This window comes from Tenebrio molitor, chromosome 1, assembly GCF_963966145.1.
Source record: "Tenebrio molitor chromosome 1, icTenMoli1.1, whole genome shotgun sequence".
NCBI lineage: Eukaryota > Metazoa > Arthropoda > Insecta > Coleoptera > Tenebrionidae > Tenebrio > Tenebrio molitor.
In genome coordinates, this window is record NC_091046.1 from 10,702,070 (window position 1) to 10,724,373 (window position 22,304).

Here is a 22,304-nt window from a genome sequence, read left to right on the forward strand (position 1 = left end):
TTTTACTGAATTTTATAATTTAAAAATCGGAAAAATTGCTTTGAATTTAACGATAATAATTTTAATATTTAATGTTCGTATTTTTTTTTTTTTTTGAAATTACAGCATTTGCTGATTCAGTAATTTCTTCAGGTTGTTCTACAGAAAAGTCTTCGACGTCAAGCTTTTTCCATAAACAAACTCGTCTGCACAAATGTTCACGGTTGTCCCAGTTTTATTTGTCCATCGACTGTACAAGAAGCTCACAGAATTAAACGAACGTTATGCTAGCTCAACTACAGATATTTTTTTAACTCACAGCAAATAAATTTAGGGAGTTTGTTTACATGAATGCTGAGATCTGTTCTTTAAAATTAAAAATTGTAACGTAATTTCCTGCGGCTTCGAATAAGCTTAAAACCAAGAACTTGTGTACCTCCTAAGTCTAGAATTGATGTTCCCTAACAAAAAATTTGAGACTTCATCTCATGTTACTCAATCTTTGCATAAAGTTTATAATCATCTTTTTGTTTTTGTTTTTACTATTTTTTTGTTGTTGAGAAAAGTTGCTAAGAATCCTTCTATAATGCATTCATTTTTGTAATGACGAACTAACTGGAACTTTTTTTTTAATTTTTTTTTTTACAAAATAAATGAAAATTCGACAGTTGGCAATGATTTAAATTGTCATATTATTGTCTTATTGTCACTGCCAAAATGAACGAATTTCCAAAACGGAGTAAAGCATCAATAAGCAAGCAGACGAAGCAGCACATTTTAAAGGCTTTCAACAAAATAAAAGAAATTAGATAATGGAAACGTAAATACGAAAAGTGCAAAATTGTAGAAGCAGTGGTGGATGTTTTTTCGGTAAATCCTAATCTAAAATAAAACTCTCACTAAGTGCTGTACAGTCTTCAGCCCCAGAAGTATGTACAAAATTTTAAATGAAGAACAAGAACAAGGCTTATGGGAAACTTTAGCATCCATGACATATCACCAATTATTGTTAATTCGGTTGAAGATTCCGATTCGGACTTTGAAAATAGCGACGATTACGAGAATGAGTAGCAAAATGCAAAATTATTTCATTGTTACGTTCAACTGCCTTTTAATTTAATTTCACTATACTTTGATTGGCACCAGTTTTGACAGAACAAATGACGTGACCCATAACCTAACTTTTTGAAAGCCCAAATTCGCGGTAAAAAGATGTGTTCACAAGACAAAAGTTACTAAATTTAGTAACTCTATAGTCTATTTTTTTTAAGAACGAAGCGTTGCGGGAGATAGGGACTAAAATTGACAAATCAGATTACTCTATTTTGCACCACGTGACAAGCCTTATTTACATTGAACTATAATTACCAAATTATTTTTAAAAATATCTAATCTTTGACATTATTTTTGAAATATGTCATAATTTTTGCGTCACCGTCAAATTCTCGTGCACAAAGTTAAAGTGTCGTTTGTTGGTGCACGATTTCAGTAGCATAATGGCAAAACAACAACCTGGTTCTGTTGTAAAAAAAATCGAGGGGAAAGCCAATTAGTAGTGGTCAGAAAATAATAATACATAATATCTACGCGAAATTTAGAGAGCAGAATGAAGCGCTCTCCAAAACAGAAATGGTAAAACGGGTGTCTGAAGCAGCGGGAATTGGTCTGACATTAGTTTGGCAAACCATTAAGGAAATGGAAGAAAGCCATGCAGTGAAATCGCCACCAAGTAAAAGGAATCGCAAAATACTTTTTGATGAAGGTCTGGCAGAGGTAGGTAACAGCCCAAAAGTGGCAAAATTGCATAAGTCATGATAGGTCATGTACTTCGTCAAGAAGAGGACATGTATCAATTAGATAATGTTGCAGACGAAAGGGAATTGGAATTCACCGTCAACACAGGCTCGAGTGACGAATCAGATGATCTTGAGTGGGAATTAGAAACAGGAGATGTTTCGACCGAGAACGATGTCCTTACTGATTACGTAGGTAATTCAACTCGATGGTGTATTTTTCCACTGAATAAGTTGTGGATTATTATCTTCGACCACTTCTAATGAATGCAAGTTTTCACTGCACTTGTAACAAAGGATTAGGTTGTTGTTTAGTTTATTATGTATTCCAAAAGAAAATTTAAGTCCTTTTTTATGTTCTTGTTTTATTTTCAAGTAAACGTAAGATTCATCGAATGTTGTTCTTGTTCTTAATTGAATTTGTAGACAATAATTTATAATAAAATGCCAAAAAACAAATAACATTGAAATTTTCTTCGTTTTTAAAATTACCCCTCTACTATAGGCAACCAATTTTACACAATTCTAAGAATTGTATTGTGTAAATGGGGCGGCCGATGCTGATGCCACCTACTTCGTTCTTAAAAAAAACACACTATAGTTCGTCATTACAAAAGTGCATTAATTATAAAATTTTATTTCTTCTGATAATACCCAACGTACATTTTTTGTTTTGTTAATAAACTACCACGTTGAAGTTAAACGGCTGCAGCAAGCTTCAAAAGCCATTAACTTTATCTTTGCTTGTCTAGAACATAGACAGTTATCCTCTGTGGGTATGCTGCTGAAGGCGGCGGAGCTAATAGCACGAGCAAAATTGTTCAATATTTACCTTTAAGTACATTATGCATCTTTTATTCACACAAACATTAAAAATAGTAATTACCCAGCAGAATCGTCGGCTACAGAATACACGTCGTGTATTTTTACATCAACAGTTTTAATAAAGAAATTCTCTTCTTGGGACACCTTTTCCATGAAAAAACCTTGCACAGAAAGACAAATACTAGAAACAAAATCACGTAAGGAGATGAAGGTTTGATAAAGGTGATAAATCTAATATGGATAAAGCTAACTCATTGTTAAGTTTGTCTTACAGTTTCTTTTTGTTCTCATTTTTGGTGTTTGCAAGGACATCTATAATGCACAACACTCAACTCTGACATCGCAATAAAACAGCAATTTCTTGAAATGTTAATATAGAAAAAAGTAGAGCAGATTCTGTGAAAATATTTATTAAAGATAATTCAAATATTGAAGAGATCTTTTCATCAGTTTTAGGGAAAATCCTGAAATAATTAATTGTAAGAGTATGGATATTATCTTAGGACATTTAGTTTCTTATCGGATCAAGTTAGCTGTAAAATTTCCCATCAGCAAAATTAAGTTTTTATGTTAGTGAGTTTTAAATGCTGAGAGAAAAACTCATCTGCAAATTTTCGTCGGTCCAATTTAATTACTTACGACGGGTAAATTTTCTACTTACTTTTTTTAATAAAGCAACACGGCCTCAATGAACAGAGCTTCATGTCAGAATGTAACATTTTTGGCAAGTACAAATGCTCCAATTCGTAACTTTGGTAGAAACATGTCTTCCTTTCAGGAGCAAAGCCTCGTGTCCGTTTCTGACATGGCCATTACTCAAGGGATCCGCGGAAACCCCGTTCCAAGTGGATTGAAAACATAAGTAGTACATGTCAAACATGACTCACCGGAAGCTTGACAGGTGAGATTAGCTGCACCGTTAACTTTGAATCCCATCGGGCACTGGAATATGGCGGTATGACCGAGCCTGGTTCCTTCCACCCTCACCGTCAGATGTGGTCCGGATACGGAGATTGGATCGCAGTGCACTGCTGCATGACGACAAAGATGATTAGCTAAAATTGGTCGTGTTTGGGAAAATTTAAATTGATTGATTGTGCCGGGCGGTGCATGACGAGCTGACAGAACAGAGAGGTATTCTTGTTTCCCCATTGTGTTATGCAAGCTACAAGTGTAACGGTTTTTAAAAAGTTTCCCCTTCAATAAAATGTACCTAATGGTTTTCAAAAAAACTCGTGCCGAAAGAAGTTCCTAATTTGTTTTCGAGTCATGACCACAATTATTTCTGCTACCAGAAAATAATCAGAAGAATTCCACAGGGATTTTTTTTTATCAATAAATGAATCATCCTTATACAGTGCGTGCGTACAACAATACAACAAGATATATACAGTGTTATTCACGAGAGACTTCCTATGAAAATTTCGTTATATGCAACCCAAAATACAAGAAACTACTAGAACTTGATAATTTGTTTAATTCGAAATAAGTTAGCAATCCAAGCAGCTTGGTGAATAAGATTAATCATGACACTTCCTCTTTACTTATTGAGATTATGAGCAAAAGTTTTTACAATTTTTTTTGTTTGCCTGGATGTTGTCTATTTGGAAATCGCCGTCTGTAAATAAATGCAGCTTGCACAATTTTTTTTATATTCTCCATATTATATGAGAATCATATCCTTCTTTTCACCTTTTGTGTACTATCGAATTCATGAAAAACTAGGACAGCAAAACGTCGTAGTTATCTCAACTTTTCAAAAATGTTGTAGAGTAACGTTTCTACGTACTTTATTTTAATTGGTTACTAATGTCCAAAATGTCAAGTAGATAACCTAAATACGTTTGACGTTCGATTGAGCATTGCTAAATTCAAACTGTCATAATGACAGACGTTGATATTTGACATTTTCATGTAGCCCAATTTACTTCAACAAAATTTTGCTGTACTAGTTTTTCATGAATTTGATAGTACAGTCGTTGACCAAAATAAAATAGGACAAAGTAAATTTCGATTGTGTAATTCCATATTTTTGCGAAATCCATCTCTTAGAAAACAAAAGTGTCAAAAATAAAAAAACAATTCTCATAAGTGTCATCATTCGACAATATTTCAAAAACTCACAATCATTCAATTGAACATAGTGACAGTGACGAGATGACAAGTGAAAAAATACAACCTAACTTTTTGTAAATCAATCGTCAAGTCAAATCAAGTTGTAATCTGAAACACATACGCCTCAGTTACACTACACAAATCTTTGAATTGTGAAACTGTCTAAGCTAACACTTTGTATTTTATTTTGGTCAACGACTGTACATACATTATGAAAAAAGTCTTGAAAAATTATGATTAGTTAAACATGTGAAAATTGATATGACAGACAATAAGGGCCAGCAATCGTTGAATTCAGTATTACTTTTTATAAATTTAGGATTTAGGAGGCTAGAAACTATTGGAAATTGTAGTTTCGGTTGCATATAACGAAATTTTCATCGAAGTAGTTTTTAATTCGTTCCTATCGTTGGTTTTTGGCAAATAGACCAATCTGTAATTCTAAGTGGTCATTTTTTGGGATAGATTACATTTTTCTATTCCATCCAGTGGCGGCGCAAGGGGAGATACTCAAAAATTTTAAATCAGGAGAGGAGTCAAATGTTATATATTTTTTTATCCTCTATCCAACACTGGAAGAAGTTTTTAAATTTGAATTTTAAATGTTATTTGCAACAAGGAGGACATCATTTCGAATATTTCTCTAATAACTTATTTACATAGGTATATGTTTGCTAAAATATGTTTGCAGTTTTGTCTTTTTTTAATGAGTTCAATTTTTCACGCCCCCCTTTCTAAGCGCGTACGCCTATGTCTATTGTCAAACACGGAATGTGTCATCAGAATGACAAACATTTGCGTTGCCAACATACGAATATGAAAAAACATCAAACCTTTTATAGTCACTTGGTATAAAATCGTGATAAAATTTATTTAATCTAAATAATCGCTTTTTTCTGTTTACCAACTGCCATGGACGTTTACACAACATACAGCAATAAAGGCCTCATAAACACTTGACCTCTCTTGTAATAAATCCTGCAAGGTTTTGCGGCCCGCCTTCAGCAAATGCTAGCAAAAGATCGTGTTACACTGGGAAAACTTTATTGGAAACTTTTTTTCTGACAAGTAACTAAACGGAACTGGGGCTAACTGTTATTGTCGGAAAATTTGCAGCGATCCACATTTTTGGAGTTACTTACCTGAGACTTGTAACGTGAGGCTGTTCGTGATTCCACGAGGGGTGGCACAAGTGAACGTCCCGGAGTCTTGGGGCTTCACATAATAAATCGATAATCTATACTTCCAATCACGCTCCTCCGACGCTATTGCCCAACCTGGAACAATTTGTTTGCTTCGATAAGTCTCTGACGAATTTACCTTGTGTTTCAAGACAACTCGAGCCGCAGGAACGGTGATTGAAAGGGTCGTTCCGGGGAGATGTAATCGGGTCTTTTGTTACTTGCCAAAGGAAAGTAACTCAATAATTTTGTTTGGGTGGATAATTAATAAAAACTTAACTAACGTGTCATCGCCAATGTCGGCGGCACAGAGTGGGACTGAATTTTAATCAACGTCGACCGTCGTTTATTATCATATAGTCTGTGCGTGGCGTCGTCGGGGCTATTAATTATCTTTTGTACCAGATTATTCAAAAATTGAGCAAAGAAGTTCAACAGTTAGTCTAACAAGTGACAACGGAAACTGGCACGATTATCATGCGATTTTTGTACAATGCGATCGACAAAATAAAAGTTAGGGGCGGCTATGGAAAACAAGTCTTTTGAAAACGTAGGGGGTAGTTGTAGCTTCAATCATACTAGCAGGAATGACAAAGAGAGGAAGAAGAAGTTTTGGCGAAACTTTAATAAACGAGATTTTCATGACAAATCCAGTCACCATTTTCTTCATCCCCGTTTCGAAAATAGGATTATGTCATGAATGTTTTGTGTTCTCTAGTAAAAATCATTTTGCAAAATACAATTCACCTAAATGTCAAAATTGACAAGTGACGCCTTACGATTTCAGAGATTTTGTTTTCAATAGCCGTCTCTCATCTCTTTATTTCTTTGTTGATCATATTGTTTTTTCTATAGCAGATGTTCAAGTGTGATTTTATCTATTCCAATCAAAACGTCAAGTAACTAGTATTTTAACCGCAAGGGTAGATAAAATGCTACTTTAACAGCAAGGATAGATATAGTATTTTTTTTATTACCCTCATACTAACGAGATTTTAAAACCTGACACGATTCGTAATGATAAAAAAAAATGTTAATAAGAAAATACAAATGCTATAGAAAAAAATAGAATATTATACACGACGATAAAATTTAATTATCTTCTCGAGCGTAATTAGTGTCTCGACTGACGTCTCGACGCTAAAAAACGCTTTCGAAGATAAAATGCAATTTTATCGTCTTGAATAACCAAATAAATAACTAATGTATCGAGTGGCATTCGTCAATCTGCAGACTCTGTAGAGTAAATGCAGTACCTATCTATCATTTGGAGAGTATAATAGTAGTTTATTTGACGAGTTTGTGTGTAAATTGGGCCTCTTTTGGTCCAATTTACACACGAACGAGTTGAATACAACGTTTTTTTGTTCGACGAGCCCCTTAAAGGCTCCAAATCGCTTAAAACCTTTGAAATTAGCTTGACGTTTCGTTTTGACAAGTTGTGACATTTATCAAAATCCGTTCACATAGGAGAAAATTCTCAAATTCTGACAGTGTCGAACAAAAAAAAAATATTTAAGTAAATTTTTACTAAAAAAAATTAATTCGGAGTTTACATCGACGTTCATTGAAAGGTATGAAAGGCTAAAGCGAAGAAGGAATGTTACGTTGAACGGTTAGGTTTACAAACTGAGGTCGTTAGAAAAGTCTTACAAGGAGAGGTCGCCAGATTTGGGACGGCTTTTTGAACAAAAAAAATCATAGTGGTGGCTCCGACTGCCCATATCACCACCGCCCAAACGCCCAAATTTACGAGAAAAAAAAAAGGCAAATTTTGAGGCGTTTCTTGCGCCCGCCGGCGCCGGTGGGCCAGGTCGAACGCTCGACGCTCCGGGTTCAAATCTTTTTTCCGAAGTTTGTTTTTTTTTATTACTGAAAGAAAGAAAACGCATTATTGACTCATATTAATAAAGAGGTAGCATTGGCTTTTGCTTGCAATAAACAAAAGCATAGCATATGCGAGCAAAGGTTAGAAAAATTGCTAGCAAAAGCAAATGCTACCTCTTTATTAATATCAGTCAATGTAACGTTCTTTATACTCTTTTTGTTTTTTAATTAAATTTTGTAAATCAAATTAAATTAGGTTGTAATTTTTTTATTTTTAAACGCCTTTAGCCGACTAGTCCACTTTCCGAATCAATTTCTACAACTTTAATGATAATTTTGAGTTATTTGAACTACGAGGGCGTATTGATATGTTCTTAGCCTAATATAGAAGCAATTAAAATTTCAAATTCAGAATATTTTATTACTCAACGTTGGCTCCTTAAATTAATACACTTAGTACAGCGAGCCTTTGATGCCTCTAACTCTTAAAAAAAAATGTTTTGTCTTGCTTTGCAAACTATACCTCCACAGTTTATATTACAAAAAAATGTATGTCCTTTTAGACTTTTTTTCAATTGAGCGAATAGATAATAGTCCGAGGGGGCTAGATCTGGAAAATAGGGCGGGTGTTCCAGTAATTCGAACCCTAGATCCCGAATTGTTTTCATGGCAATGTGTGATTTCTGTACAGGTGCATTAATCTGCAAAAACAGTACACCTTTCGGTATGATGGCCCGCTTTTTTTTCTTGATTTTCTCTCGTAAGCTCGTTAGTAATGCTCCAGTTAATTAGTGCGATTCTGTTTCAAAATTTAGCAATATTGTTATTGAACAACATTGATTTTGCATAGATGCGACCAATCAACAGCTTTATATCATAGCAACTACAACATTGTTATACAGGGTGATTCTGAAATAAGTTTGGGAAAAAAACTGGTAATTGGTGATGATGAGAAGAAGTCATTGACAAAAAATTTTTCTTTAAAAGTTTTTTCGTTTTCGAGATATAAATGATTGAAAATTTGGTCAAAATTGCTAGTACGCTGCTGAGTTAAAGGTGATTACCTGATTATCTTGGTAGTTTAGCAACAATAATAATCAAAGGTGCCCGTCAGTCACAAACGTAACCTTACTCACCTCTCGATCATTTCCATAGAAACATTTACAAAGCAGTGTGCTTGCACCTACGACTTTATTATGGAGTTGCTAATGAAGTGAACAAATTCGGATAAATTTTCCCTATTCATAGGCGTTGGAAATACAAGGATATAGGGTAATTTCCATCCTTTTGATTTCACCTCCAAAAGTCATTTACGCAGAATTATTTTGTGTCAAGGATACTCCACATTTTTTTTCCAAACTTATTTCAGAATCACCCTGTATAGCAATATTGGTAAATTTTAAAACAGAATCGCACCAATTGTCTGGCCCTTTTCTTGATAATAAATTTGATAAAAAAAGTGAAGTAAGAACCTTTCCAGTTGATTTTTGCGTCCGAAGTTTCTTTGGCCTTGGAGAACCACAATGCTTCCATTCCATCGACCGCTGTTTTGTTTCTGGGTCGTAAAAATGGACTCAAGTTTTAACCATGGTCACAACACGGCTCAAAAAGTCTGCATCTTCTTCAAAACGGGTACAGATTGAGCGCGATGCTTCCACCCGTGCTCGCTTTTGGTCTGCATCCAAGCATTTGGGAATCCATTTTGCCGAAATTTTTTTCATATCTAAATCTACGTGAATTACGTGATGGACACGTTCATACGAAATCTTTACTGTCTGAGCTATGCGTTTCAACTCAATTCGTCGGTCTGCTAATATCATGTCATAAACTGCATTAATATTTTCCGGGTAGACACCGAGATCGGTCTTCCTGGTCTCTTCTCATTTTCAACAGAAAATCTCCCTCTTTGAATAATGCAATCCAATTTTTCAGGGTAGCGTACGAAGGGTACTGATCACCAAGTGTATTGAGCATATCTTCGTAAATCTGCTTACCCCTTAACCCCTACAAGTACAAGTACCTAAGGATAGCTCGATACTCCAATTTATCAATTTTCACAATTGCAGTTGACATGCTATTTTTCAAATTTAATTTCTCAGCAACGCTTCAACTTCTTGAAGTGAAGTTTCACAGTGACAGTTCTAATAAGCCATTGGTTTGTTTTCATAGTAAAAACATTTTGATTTGTAAAAGGGAAAGGGCCTAGGCTAAGTGGATATCAATACCCCCTCGTACTTTAAAATGACAAATGGTTCCACGTCCTATATTTTTCGTAATTTTCAAGGAACTTGGTTTACAGGGTCATTATAAATGATTGTACCATCGTAGTTGGCTTTGAAAACCTACACAAATTTTGGATGTACCGCTAGCTTCGCAACGTTAGACAAACTAGTAGACAAATTTCCACTACCGCCAGCAGCGCTACCTATCGGCGATGCTATTCACAGTCATGTTATGAAGCTTGCGGCACATTCAACAAAGCCACCAACGCCTACTACGATGGGACAATCATTTATAATGACCCTGTATTATATGCTGGAGAACTAACTGATTAACTTTTTTCATTTTGTTCTTTATTTTACGTTTCCGTTGCTTCTCATTTGCTGCTTTCCCCTTTACTTCATAGAATTCATTCCTGAGTTCTGCTCCCAATCGGACGAATCTTGCTTAGGTATAGTGAAATTTTTTTAATAAACAATTGTCAGTGTCAAAATGAAGTAAAAAACCATACTGTACCATCCTAAAATTTGGACATATGGACCAGCTGTATAACAATTTGATACCAAATCATGGTTAAGGTTATGTTCACTTCACTTCCCGTACCTTTCTTCCGTGAATTCATTTTCAAAGCAAATTTAATGAGAAATCAGGAGAAACCTTTTCGAATTTGAAATAAACTCTCGCTCGTTAGGGCGCAGGCTCAGTTACATAAAAAAATGTTGACACTCAATGTGACCAATCGTATTATCATGAAAATCACAGTTTGGCTCATACCAACAAGACAACGTTTTGACAATTGTTTATTAAAAAAATTCCACTATATACTTGCATTCTGTGTAGTAGAAATGACAAAATAATTTTGAGTTTTGAAATTTACCACCCAAAAAATAACGTTCATAATCAAGACGGTAATCATGATGACAATAAAGTACGGATTACAATTTTTTTTTTTTGAATTGACAGACAATGACGGCCAAAATTTTTTGGCCGGCATAGTACATCATTTAAATCAAGTAACCAATTTTTATAAGGCAGATAATTTTATTTGAATATTACATTAATATTTGGTCGTGGTGCCGTTTGCATTTATAACTGCACTTAGTTTACGTGGCATAGACTGCACTAAATTCTCACTTTTCTTGTTCAGAAACTTTTGGAATTGGCATTTTTGAATAACTTAAGTGTATGATATAACGTTAATAGACGTCAGAACAACAAAATTACGCATGCAAATAATAAATAGGTGTACGCGATTTTTTTTAATACAACAATACATTAGGAGAATTCAAATCTTTGGGGATAAATACATAGAATGCTAAATATTTTAATTTAACTAGTCAGGGGGTGATTCACGAAACTCGGTAAGGCTCGATAAGGCGTTGCAAATTCAAAACCATGACAACCGACATTGTTGAAGCATTGTATCTGCCGTTTCGTTAACGATTTGCAAATTTGCAAAGTTTCGTGAATCTCCTCCTCAGTCGCTTTTTTTTGCTATAATGTCGGATGAAAACAAAATATTTCCATTTTGGTAATAATTATGAATGAATTGCTTGAGTTCTAATAAACTTCTAGAACTGTAAACTTTAGCAATGATCGAAGCGTCATAAATAATTGTCTGTTCATATTTTGTTTTTGCCATAAACATGACTTCACTAAACTAAACTCTCGTCTATTGTATAATATCGAATATTGGACTAACACTTGTCGCATTTTTCTGCATCTCTCACTCTACTTTGGCAACTTCACTATCTTGAAATGCTTTAAACCTTCGCTTGTCAAGTTCTTGTATTTCGACGCCACTCGTTGAAAACTTCAATCCAATGTCAACGCAATTACTTTTTTAAATTTTTTCATTCAAATTTTTTCGTCATCCGCTTTCAGTAAATTTTCTTTCTTCGTAACGTTTCATTATCTAATACAATTAAATTCTACTATGATTGACAGAACTGAAATTTGAACGAAATGTGATGATGATGAGTAAACAGTCATAAATGTAATGAAAATAAAATTCAGTAGCAATTTATTCAACACGTTATTAGTCTAATTTTTGTAATGTCCTGATGCTTATCTTATACAGTAGAAATGTATACAGTACTGTAGCCCGTTTATATGTCAAAGATCCACCACCTGTTGTTGCTTAAACAATAACCATCCCTATAATACCTACGTAATAACAAAGAGAGTACAAGGTGCCACAACTGAAATTGCACCAATGCGGTTTCCTTGTTTTAAAGCATATTTCCTAGGAGTTACTTCGCATTGGCGTACATTTTATAAAATATGGTATACAAGGGTGTATTTTTAAAATGTGTCGAAATTCTACCTACGAGGTTGCAGGATAACGTTGAAGACTAAAAGCAATTAAAAAAAATGTACCTCAAAAATTATATGTCATTTGAATTTTTGACACAGAACTTTTTAAATATTTTTTCCGAGTTCTACATGAAGCTAGTAGCCCGGGGTTAAAATTATGCTGGTTCATTCTGGGACACCCTGTATAACGCGATTTAAAAAATACAAATAGCCTTAATAGAAGAATTTAAAAAATTAACCTAACCTTCAAAAACGAACAGTTTTGTCTCATGTATTTTTGATTTAAATTGCGATGTTGGTGGATCATTGATAAGTGAATGAGCTTTATATTGGGTAATAAGTGCGGAAACGTACCAATTTCACACGGGTGCATCATTTTCGCACGATAAATTACAGGTGGATTGGGTTTATTAGATCAATATAATAAAAAAAAAGACAATTTACTCGTAAGTTAATTTGTCATTTGATAGGTACTATGGCGGCCACAAAATTTTGGCCGTCACTTTCTTGACATTCAAGAAAAGTGTAAATAAACCTTTAGCAATCGTAACCCTACTTTCGATTCTTGTCATTTTGACAATCAATTTAAACTGTTTGGAGCTCAGATATTCCAAAAATCCGACATGAATGAACAAAATTAGAGCAATCGTACATAGATAACCTGAGGTAAACGTTCTGTGTAGTAGAAATGACAAAATAATTTTGAGTTTTGAAATTTACCACCCAAAAAATAACGTTCATAATCAAGACGGTAATCATGATGACAATAAAGTACGGATTACAATTTTTTTTTTTTAATTGACAGACAATGACGGCCAAAATTTTTTGGCCGGCATAGTACTAGATACCCAGAGCCTAAAGATTTTTTTCCACAGCAATTTCTAAACGTTGTGAGCAATTATCAATTTTGTATCTTTCTATAGATCTACGGTCAAGTGCTGTTCAAATAGTTTTTTGAACTCACTAACTTCAAAATGACATTTCGCAAACGCAACAGTTAACCGTGAACGTAGATTCGCGCACTAGTGCTTCAAAATCATCCAAAAAACACTGGCTTTTTTGAGCATTCTGAAAATAATTTGACTTGATAATAATAAAATCTGGTTTACAAAACGTCATTTCTCCAATTTGGATGTTGAAAATTTCGAAAGAATGAAAATAAATCGCTATTAATTCGATTGACACTTGGGCAAGCGCCATCTATTCACTAAATTGGGAACTATTGGGTAATAATTTAAAAATGCTAATGTTCGTTTCAAAAAATATTGTACAAACCTCGATGCGCGAAGACGTTTCGGCACATTCGCGCAAATGAAGCACTCGCTCCTTCGTCGCTTGTGCCTCAAATAATGCGCTCATGTGCGAAAAATGTCTTCTCGCACTCGGTTCGTAAATAACTATTAGTTTATTGAAACTTTATTATTTTTAATTTTTTGCAGGCTGTTCCAACAATATACATATTCCTTCGGACTTGTTTAACTTTAATTTAAATACATATTCTTTGTTATTCACTTTTTCCTATCCATCAAACCTACAATAATATCTTGTTATTTAAATATCTTCCAGCAAGTGCTAAAGCACACTTTATTAGATAGAACTCACCTTTCAGTTTAGTGTGGCGTCTAAGAAATGCCCACTTAAAAATGTTTTGCTGTAAATCAATATCTACAATTTCATTCAAGAGCTTTTTCTCTAAACAAATAAAGAAAAAGAATGGAAAGGAATTGTGTTCCTAGTCATTTAATAATATCTTTTTCAGTGATTTTCACGGCAGACTGACTGTTGCTTTTTTCTTTTATGCGAAATAAAATACAATAACTGTCATTAACACCAGCAAAATGCATCCATATACAACCCAATGTACAAATTTTGTTTAATTAAAAAAGAAAAGAGCAGTTTAAAAGAAATACTCATTTTACCAGATGTGGAAGCAAAGACTTACGAGTAAGTTACAAATCATATAACTGACGTTAAACAAGAATAATCCATCACAACCCTTGTGTTGTGCGTTCGATCTTTTTTAACGTCAGAAGGGTTTCTGATTGACATAAAGTTCCCGAAATCAGCCCCTAAGTCTTGTTTTGTATTATAACTTTTAGCTAGCTAAGGTGAAACAATATTAAGACTTAGAGATCTCAGTTTCTTTCTGAAAATAAGGACATCTTGCAAAAACGTGCATAGCACAGTGGTTACCGCTAGGAAGTAAATACATATTGAAATCTGTACAAAAAGTAAGGTTCAGTTGAAAATGTTCAGACATCTCGTTAGAAGAAAGAGAAAGTATGTAAGGTTTACTTTTAGCAACGCTTTTTATGCAGCATTTCAAGCTTAATTACAGAAGCTTGAACTGTGGTCAATGAATTGTTTCGCATTCAGTCCTTTGTTGAGTTTAAGCTCTCTGATGGAAGTGTCGGATATAACAGTTTATGTTTCATAATTGGTTAACTTGTAATGCTAATTAGTAATTACGTAGTTTGCTGAATTCGCAGATAATAAACCGATTGCTCAACTCCTGTAAAACATTATTAATCAAACATAAAGAGAAATGTTGCGGTGACGGAAATTAATTAAAGTGCAATGAGAAATTGCTTTTTCAAAAAACATCAAACCGTGCGATAAAAAAGGAAGGTGAAATATGGTCATAAAAGTGTTTTGAATCCGAGTCGGGAACTTTGGTGTGGCAAAATGAAGCTGCGACGGAATGCGAAAACAAAAAGGACATTTTAGTTACTCACTTCTACAAATTCTCCCAAATGTGATTTTCATTTTTCACCGATGCTAAGATAAAGGAATAGTATTTGCAAGTAAAAAGCGAACTTAAATCCTGTTTCATTTCTGCAAGAATAATATTAGGGGAAATCCGCAAGGATGACGCATCGTAGGGGATAACGCCGCGAAGACATATTTCGTAATTACTCCACGTTAATTTTTTTAACGTTGAAGCCAATTTTTCATTTATTTACCATTAGGTCTGTTGTAATTTGCGCCGCCTCGAAAGAAACGTTTCAGGTTTTGATAAATTTCATGGATTAAAGTTCGTCCGGGATTGTCGAGGTAATGAATTTAATTTCTTGCTTACGTCTTTGATATTTCAGATTTTGCCCTCGGAAGGTATTTCGTTGTCGTGGCGCATTAAAAATATAATAAGCGAGGAGAACCGTTCGTGAGACTAAGCGCCGCAAATTCCTTGTACATATTACGAACAAATATTATTTGGCACGGTACAGGATGTTTACAAATAAGATAATCCTTAATAGTCGCAGCAATTGCCTCGCAGCTCAGCGGAAATACCGAACGAATCTCTTGAACGATGAAGGCTGTTTTCAGATTTCTGTTTATGATCAGTGCAGTGGCGTAACTTGAAGTTTATGATCTTTTCGTCAATATTTCCGAGGTAAATAGTTTTTGAAACTAAAAAAAACATTCTATCAATTAACCATAACCCCTTTGAAAGCACTACTTTTGACAGTTGGATCAACAATTTCAAATACATATTATTAAAAAAAGAGAAATCTAGATTTTAAGATAGTTCAGCTTCTGGATAAGACATCGACATATTGCTCATCTCTTTGAAAACATCAATATGTTGTACTTCTCCTACCTAACACAACATCTTTGATTCAGTCGATGGACCAAGTTCTGACCTTCAAACCATGACACTTTGGCAGTCTATAAAAAGTTTTCAAAACTGTTTTGGTTGAAATTTAAAGAAGTAAGTATTATGGGCCTTCTTGAGTTCCATAGCCAGAACTTGTCAAATGAGTAGCTTGGAGAGTTAAACAAACAGCGAGAGGTAGAAAATGAAGATCTTCCTAAAGAGCGTTCAAAAAATTTTGTTGTCCTAGTGCTTGCTTTATATTCTGTCAACGTGAGGCGTAGCTTCATCAGCTATCAAACTATGCTTATTAATTAAACGGCATTTATTCAGCGAACAAGCAGTGGTGTGAATGATTTCGTTTGACAAAAACAGTCCCTTTTAGAACTTACCAATGAAAGTTTTCTGGTTTTCTTAGTGCTACAGGATTGGTTTTAGTTTAAATTCATGATTTAATGATGGAAGATAATTTGCGAGAAAGTAGCAGAGACAGTGAAAGAAGAAAGACGGTTAGAAGAAGGTCCGAGAAAATGAAAGGAAAATGTACGTTTGATGAAAAACCTGTCACATGTTGATAACGGAACGGAGAAAAGATAGTGAAAAAAGAACTGAAAGCAGCAACTTGAGAGAGAAGAAAGAAATTAGAGTGCGCGTTATTGTGGATTTTTTTTTGTATATTTAAAAAGGTAGGAAGTGTTTCTAAGAAATTAATAAATCAAGAAAGGGGAGTTTGTTTTGACTTTCCAGTTCGTAAGTGAAATTAACTGAACGGCAAATGGAATTGATGAAGCTACAAAAAGCGTCCAGATCGGAAACGGAACCGATGAAAATTGCAAAAGATGTCGTCCACATAATGGAATCAGGGTGAAATGAAAGGAGAGTTTAGTTTTAGTTTGTAAATAGATATCGTACACTGCCAGTTCGTAGTAGAGTGAATATGGACGCAAGTTCGAAATACGTGTAAATAGAATCAATAAAAAAATACATTTTTACGTAAAATAGTGGAGTCAACTTTGTAGTAAAATAGTTATTTATTATACGAGTTTTATAAGACACCATTTTGTCGCACGCGTTTTTTAGAGCACGAGGAGCGCAGCGACGAGTGCTATAAGCAAACAAATGCGACAAAATGGCTTATAAAACAAGTATAATACAATATTTTTTCTATTTTGCCCCTTAAATTTAAAAAAAGTCCAAAACATAATGCTAGGAAAATCATATTTGGCAAATATAAGGGTTGGTAACACTGGTAAATAGACGAACAATTGTAAGTTTTGAATTTAAAGTGTCATGAAATGCAGTGATCACCTAGCAACAACTCACTATGAGTCACTGCCAACATTAAAAATTTAAGTAAATGTTCCTAACACCACGTATCGAAAAGAGCTCCTTTTCGAAACCCGTTTGAGTGTTATACTGACTGTGTTATAGGTGCAAAATAGAAAATAGTTATTTATTATACGAGTTTTATAAGACACCATTTGGTCGCACGCGTTTTTTAGAGCACGGGGAGCGCAGCGACGAGTGCTATAAAGCAAACAAGTGCGACAAAATGGCTTATAAAACGAGTATAATACAATATTTTTTCTATTTTGCCCCTTAAATTTAAAAAAAGTTCGAAACAATGCTAGGAAAATTATATTTGACAAATATAAGAGTTGGTAACGCTGGTAAATAGACGAACAATTGTAAGTTTTGAATTTAAAGTGTCGTGAAACGCAGTGATCACCTAGCAACAACTCACTATGAGTCACTGCCAACATTAAAAATTTAAGTAAATGTTCCTGAAACGCGTATCAAAAAGAGCTCCCTTTCGAAACCCGTTTGAGTGTTATACTGACTGTGTTATAGGTGCAAAATAGAAAAATGTATTTTTTTAAACAATTACGTTGTTTATTCACTCATAATACCACGAGCAGGCAAAGTTATGTCGATAATTGGTAGGTAAATAAAGAGCGATCAAATTAATTTGTAATCGAGTTATCCATGAATCCGAAATCGTATGTCGATACTTGAACTCCACGCTCCAATAATCACAGCGCGAAACACAGGTTAGATCTCGACATATCAATCGCAAAAGACTCGATTACAAATTAATTTGATCACTCGATAAAATGAATTCCATAAAAACGATTGTTTCTGACACTGCAGCTCCAGTTAATTATTTATTAATTACACACGATTTTAGCAGCAGCCATTCAATAATTTACAATCACCACATTCAAGCGGGAAAGTACAGGAGTAAAGCTTGCTCAATTGAGAGCAGTACAGGGTGATTCAAGTTTTACCGTCCGCACGATTAACCCTATTAAAAAATTAGTAAAAATTACGAAACTTTAGGGTTACATTCCCTTCATATAGGGCTTCAAACGTGTGCAATCAATTTTCCCGTATCACTTCATTCAGAGCCATAAAATTAAAACAAATGATTTTGAGCAAAAAAAAAATTTTTCCGTGCACACTCATAATTCACAATTAATTCAAAGAACACATTTATGAAATTCGCATCAAAAGAAAATTATTAGTTTTTGAATTATTCCAATTTTAACATTAACAGTGAAAACGGCCAAGATTTACAATTGCAGTGTCATAAATAAATACCTTATTGTTGGTAAACATCTGGTAATAAAGATTACCATAAATAACCCACATCAACCTCTTTTGTGAAAGTGACTGCCCAATTAAATAATAAATCATAGCTAAATTTTGCACTTTAATATCAAATTCCATTTATTTCAAAAACTGGTGATACTTTCATAATTTTAATGACATCAAATTTTTCCTAAATGTTTGAAAGGATTCTCAGTGAAAAATTATGTAAATTAATGTAGCGGTTATTGAATTAAAACAAAATATTTACCTGTTTCATTAAAAAATTGGAAATTTTGACAGAACGTTCTACAGTGATACACAATCATTCCTGAATTTTTTGAGAACTTTAAATTGATTAGAAGTGGGTGTTTTCGCTCGGGCGGTAAAACTTGAATCACCCTATACAAACAGGTAAACAGTAACTTGTCACCTCTATTGCAAATTACAGATAACCCGATCCTGATAAGAGGAACATTCAACTAATTTTCTGCAATTATTATATTTACGTGCTGAAGCACTAAATGAATTTAGGCCTTGACACTTTGACAGATTTTCCCCAAAATGTACACATTGTTCTTTTCAGAATAAAAATCTCCATCAGAATTACTAAAAAAGTATGTATGTTCCCATTTGAAAAAAAATATTGTGATAGTTTAGCGTTGAAACCCTTGGGGCTATACGTGAATTTAGTAGGGCACCTTTTAGTCTATTCACAACCTTTTAATTTGGTGTATAGATAATTAAAATCCTCCGATAAATAACGGAGCTATGGATTCGTCTTCTTTTTTGGGGACACCTGTAGAAAACATAAAGTGTAAAATTGTTTCTGAATATCTTAATTTTGACATTTCAAGGTCACAGAATGTCATTATGACGTTATGATTTCACTTTCAGAGATGTAGCTGAAGTAGTTCCAAATTTACATGTGAGGGCCCGACTTTACTACAGCTTCACTGTATATTGGATAGTCATACAACTGGTTACATAACCTATGAAAAATTTTAAAAGTTTGTAAAGAAACAAGAAATGAATAGTATATTATTTTATTTGTTACTAAATTGTAAACGTCATTTATTCGAACTGTCACTTGACGTTGAAAAGTCATTTTATCCAACATTCAATAGTAATATCGTGTTTTACTAGTTAGTTTTAATTGAGTAAACTGGGCTATAACTAGTCTGTTGTTTTAACCCACGTTGCCATTTGCACCGTGGGTTATAACATACATAACCCACGTTGCCATTAGCACCGTGGGTTATTAACGTTCATAACCCATCGGGAGCAGAATTTCATCAATAATGTCATTATCTAAAAATTTTGGAATATTGGATAAAACGTTGTATGGCATACGTGGGTTATTAAGTACTACCCACTCGAGGTAATAACCTACTCGGGCAAGCCCTCGTAGGTTACAAATACCTCTCGTGGGTAATATCTTAAATAACCCACTTATACCATAAATAACTATTTAACTGGCTAGTAGCGTTAAATTGACAGCAGACCAGTTATGAATTTAACAAGTTAGTAGAGAAATTTGAAATTTGGAAAGGATAGTAGCGTTTTTAACATTTGAACATTTTTATTTCTTTGTTTCATACAAATTAAAATTAAATGTACAATTAGAATTTCCGCTAATGTCGAACATTCCTGAAGCGGAAGTGAATTCGCTCGTCATTGGACAATTAATTGTAGAACCTCCCGAAGTGGAAGCCACATTTGTCGAAGTGGAAGCCACATCTGTTGAGTTTCGTCCAGGAAATATTTTTTTCGCAATTTCAATTTTTTTATTGATAGAATCATCCACATAACCTTCCGCAATTCCACTACTTTTCCATCCTCCCGCACGTTTTAGTGTCAAAATATCTCCACCTGCATCCACAACCATTGTTGCTGCTGATCGGCGAAATGAGTGACCTGTGTATAATTCAGGTTCTTGTAGCCCTAAGTATGTTGCAATTTTTTTCGGTACACCGCCAATAGTGTGCTGGCCAACATTGAGGGAAATACATTTGCCATTACGGTAGGTTAAAAAGAAACGTAATTGGTCTGCTTGACGAGGACGAAGAGCTGCATATTTTCTGTACAAAACACAAGGTTGAAAACTGCAGCCCTCATCTGTGATCGTAAATCTCCTTGTTGTTAAATTCTTTGTATTCCGTAAAGTGACGATAATATATTTCTCAACATCTTCTACGTTCTTCACCGTCAACGAGAGAAGCTCGTCACACCGGCAAGCACCAAAAATTCCAAAAATTGTAATCACTTTATATAACAACCAATAGTCATCAGGAGCTTCCACTTGCTCTTTTGTTAAAACCCTTGCCTTCTTCGGCACGTAACGCTCATTTTTTCTCTTGAGAAAAGCAATTACCTTATGAAATCTACAAATGTCAAGTTAAAATATCACTTTTTTGACAACGTCTGTAATAGGGAAACAAACCTGCGAACTTCAGCATTTTCTTTAATTTCCAGGCAGCTTTTTAACATGGACCATTTCGACCACAAAGAATTAGGGCTAAATTTGTCTGATAGTTGGTGAAGATACACCAAAAGAACGTCTTCCGTTACACCAGTTACGTTATTGTTTTTCTGTCAATTTTTAAATTCTTCATATTCTCGTTCATATCTTGCTAAAGACTTCGCTGGCAGTAAACTGGAAGCCACGTTTATAGCTTCCTTTTTGATTTCTTCTGGCACGTTCATTTGAGAAAAAATCTTGACGTAAATAAACAATTTGAACAAACGGCGCGTTGTCATAGTAATTGTACTTCTAAGGTTTCTGAGTTTTGAGCAATAATTTGGAAGAAAACAGAATTTGATCATTTTTAATTTTATTTAGTTGTTTACAATTTAGTAACAAATAAAATATTATACAAGACACGCCAGGTAACTGGTTTTACTGGCTCAAGGAGGTAACTGACTCGTCTTCGACTCGTCAGTTATATCCTCCATTCGCCAGTAAAAACCATTTTACCTGGCTTGTAATGTAAAATACTATAACGACTGGGTAATGATGATTTTGTACTGACATGATTCATCCGAGTCAGTAACCGCCATTACCCGCGAGTAGAATACTATACTTTCTATACGACTATGAAGAAAAATTGATAAATAAGTTTCATTATTAGACAACCTGAAACTGACGTTTATTATTTTATTATATTACTTTGCATACTCGATACCATTGCATTAAAATTGTGATTGGACTTCATAAACTAGTTGCTATGATATTTGCCGTGAGTTTTGAAATTATTATTCAACTGGGAAGGAGCCGTGGGTTAATGAACCTTGTTATCTAATTAAAAAAAAACACTTTAAGAATTACAGTATTGTACGGGGTGATCAAGAAAGACTGTTTAAGTTGGCAACACTGAATTGTATTTTAAATCGTATAACAGGAGTAACTTTCGGTTGTTGATGGCTTGTCGTTGTTCATGGTATACCTACATCAGATATTTGTCAAATAAACCAACAAAACATATCCGGTTGCAGTGTTATAAATAACCGAATTAAAAAATTTTCTTAATTGTACTGCCAACTTAAACAGTCCTTCTTGATCACCCGGTATAATAGGAGTAGAAATAGTAGTTTATTTGACGAGTTTGTGTGTAAATTAGGCCTTTTTTTTAAAGGCCCACAAGTGTCAAAAAAGGCCAAATTTACACACGAACGAGTTGAATACAACGTTTTTTTGTTCGACGAGCCCCTTAAAGGCTCCAAATCGCTTAAAACCTTTAAAATTAGCTTGACGTTTCGTTTTGACAAGTTGTCACATTTATCAAAATCCGTTCACACAGGAGAAAATTCTCAAATTCTGACAGTGTCGAACAAAAAAATATTTTTTATTATACCTGAATCATA

At 34.2% G+C, this 22,304-nt stretch overlaps 1 protein-coding gene across 2 annotated transcripts in view; it reads right to left on the bottom strand.

Moving 5' to 3' along the window:
* hig (hikaru genki) overlaps positions 1–22,304 on the bottom strand; it is a 177,911-nt gene that overhangs the window by 12,697 nt on the left and 142,910 nt on the right. For both annotated transcript variants that reach the window (XM_069053161.1, XM_069053152.1), the window contains exons 6-7: positions 5,855–5,989; positions 3,485–3,628 (exon numbers count right to left, since the gene is read on the bottom strand). In XM_069053161.1, the coding sequence (XP_068909262.1) occupies positions 3,485–3,628; positions 5,855–5,989 (279 nt within the window). The remainder of the gene's footprint in view (positions 1–3,484; positions 3,629–5,854; positions 5,990–22,304) is intronic.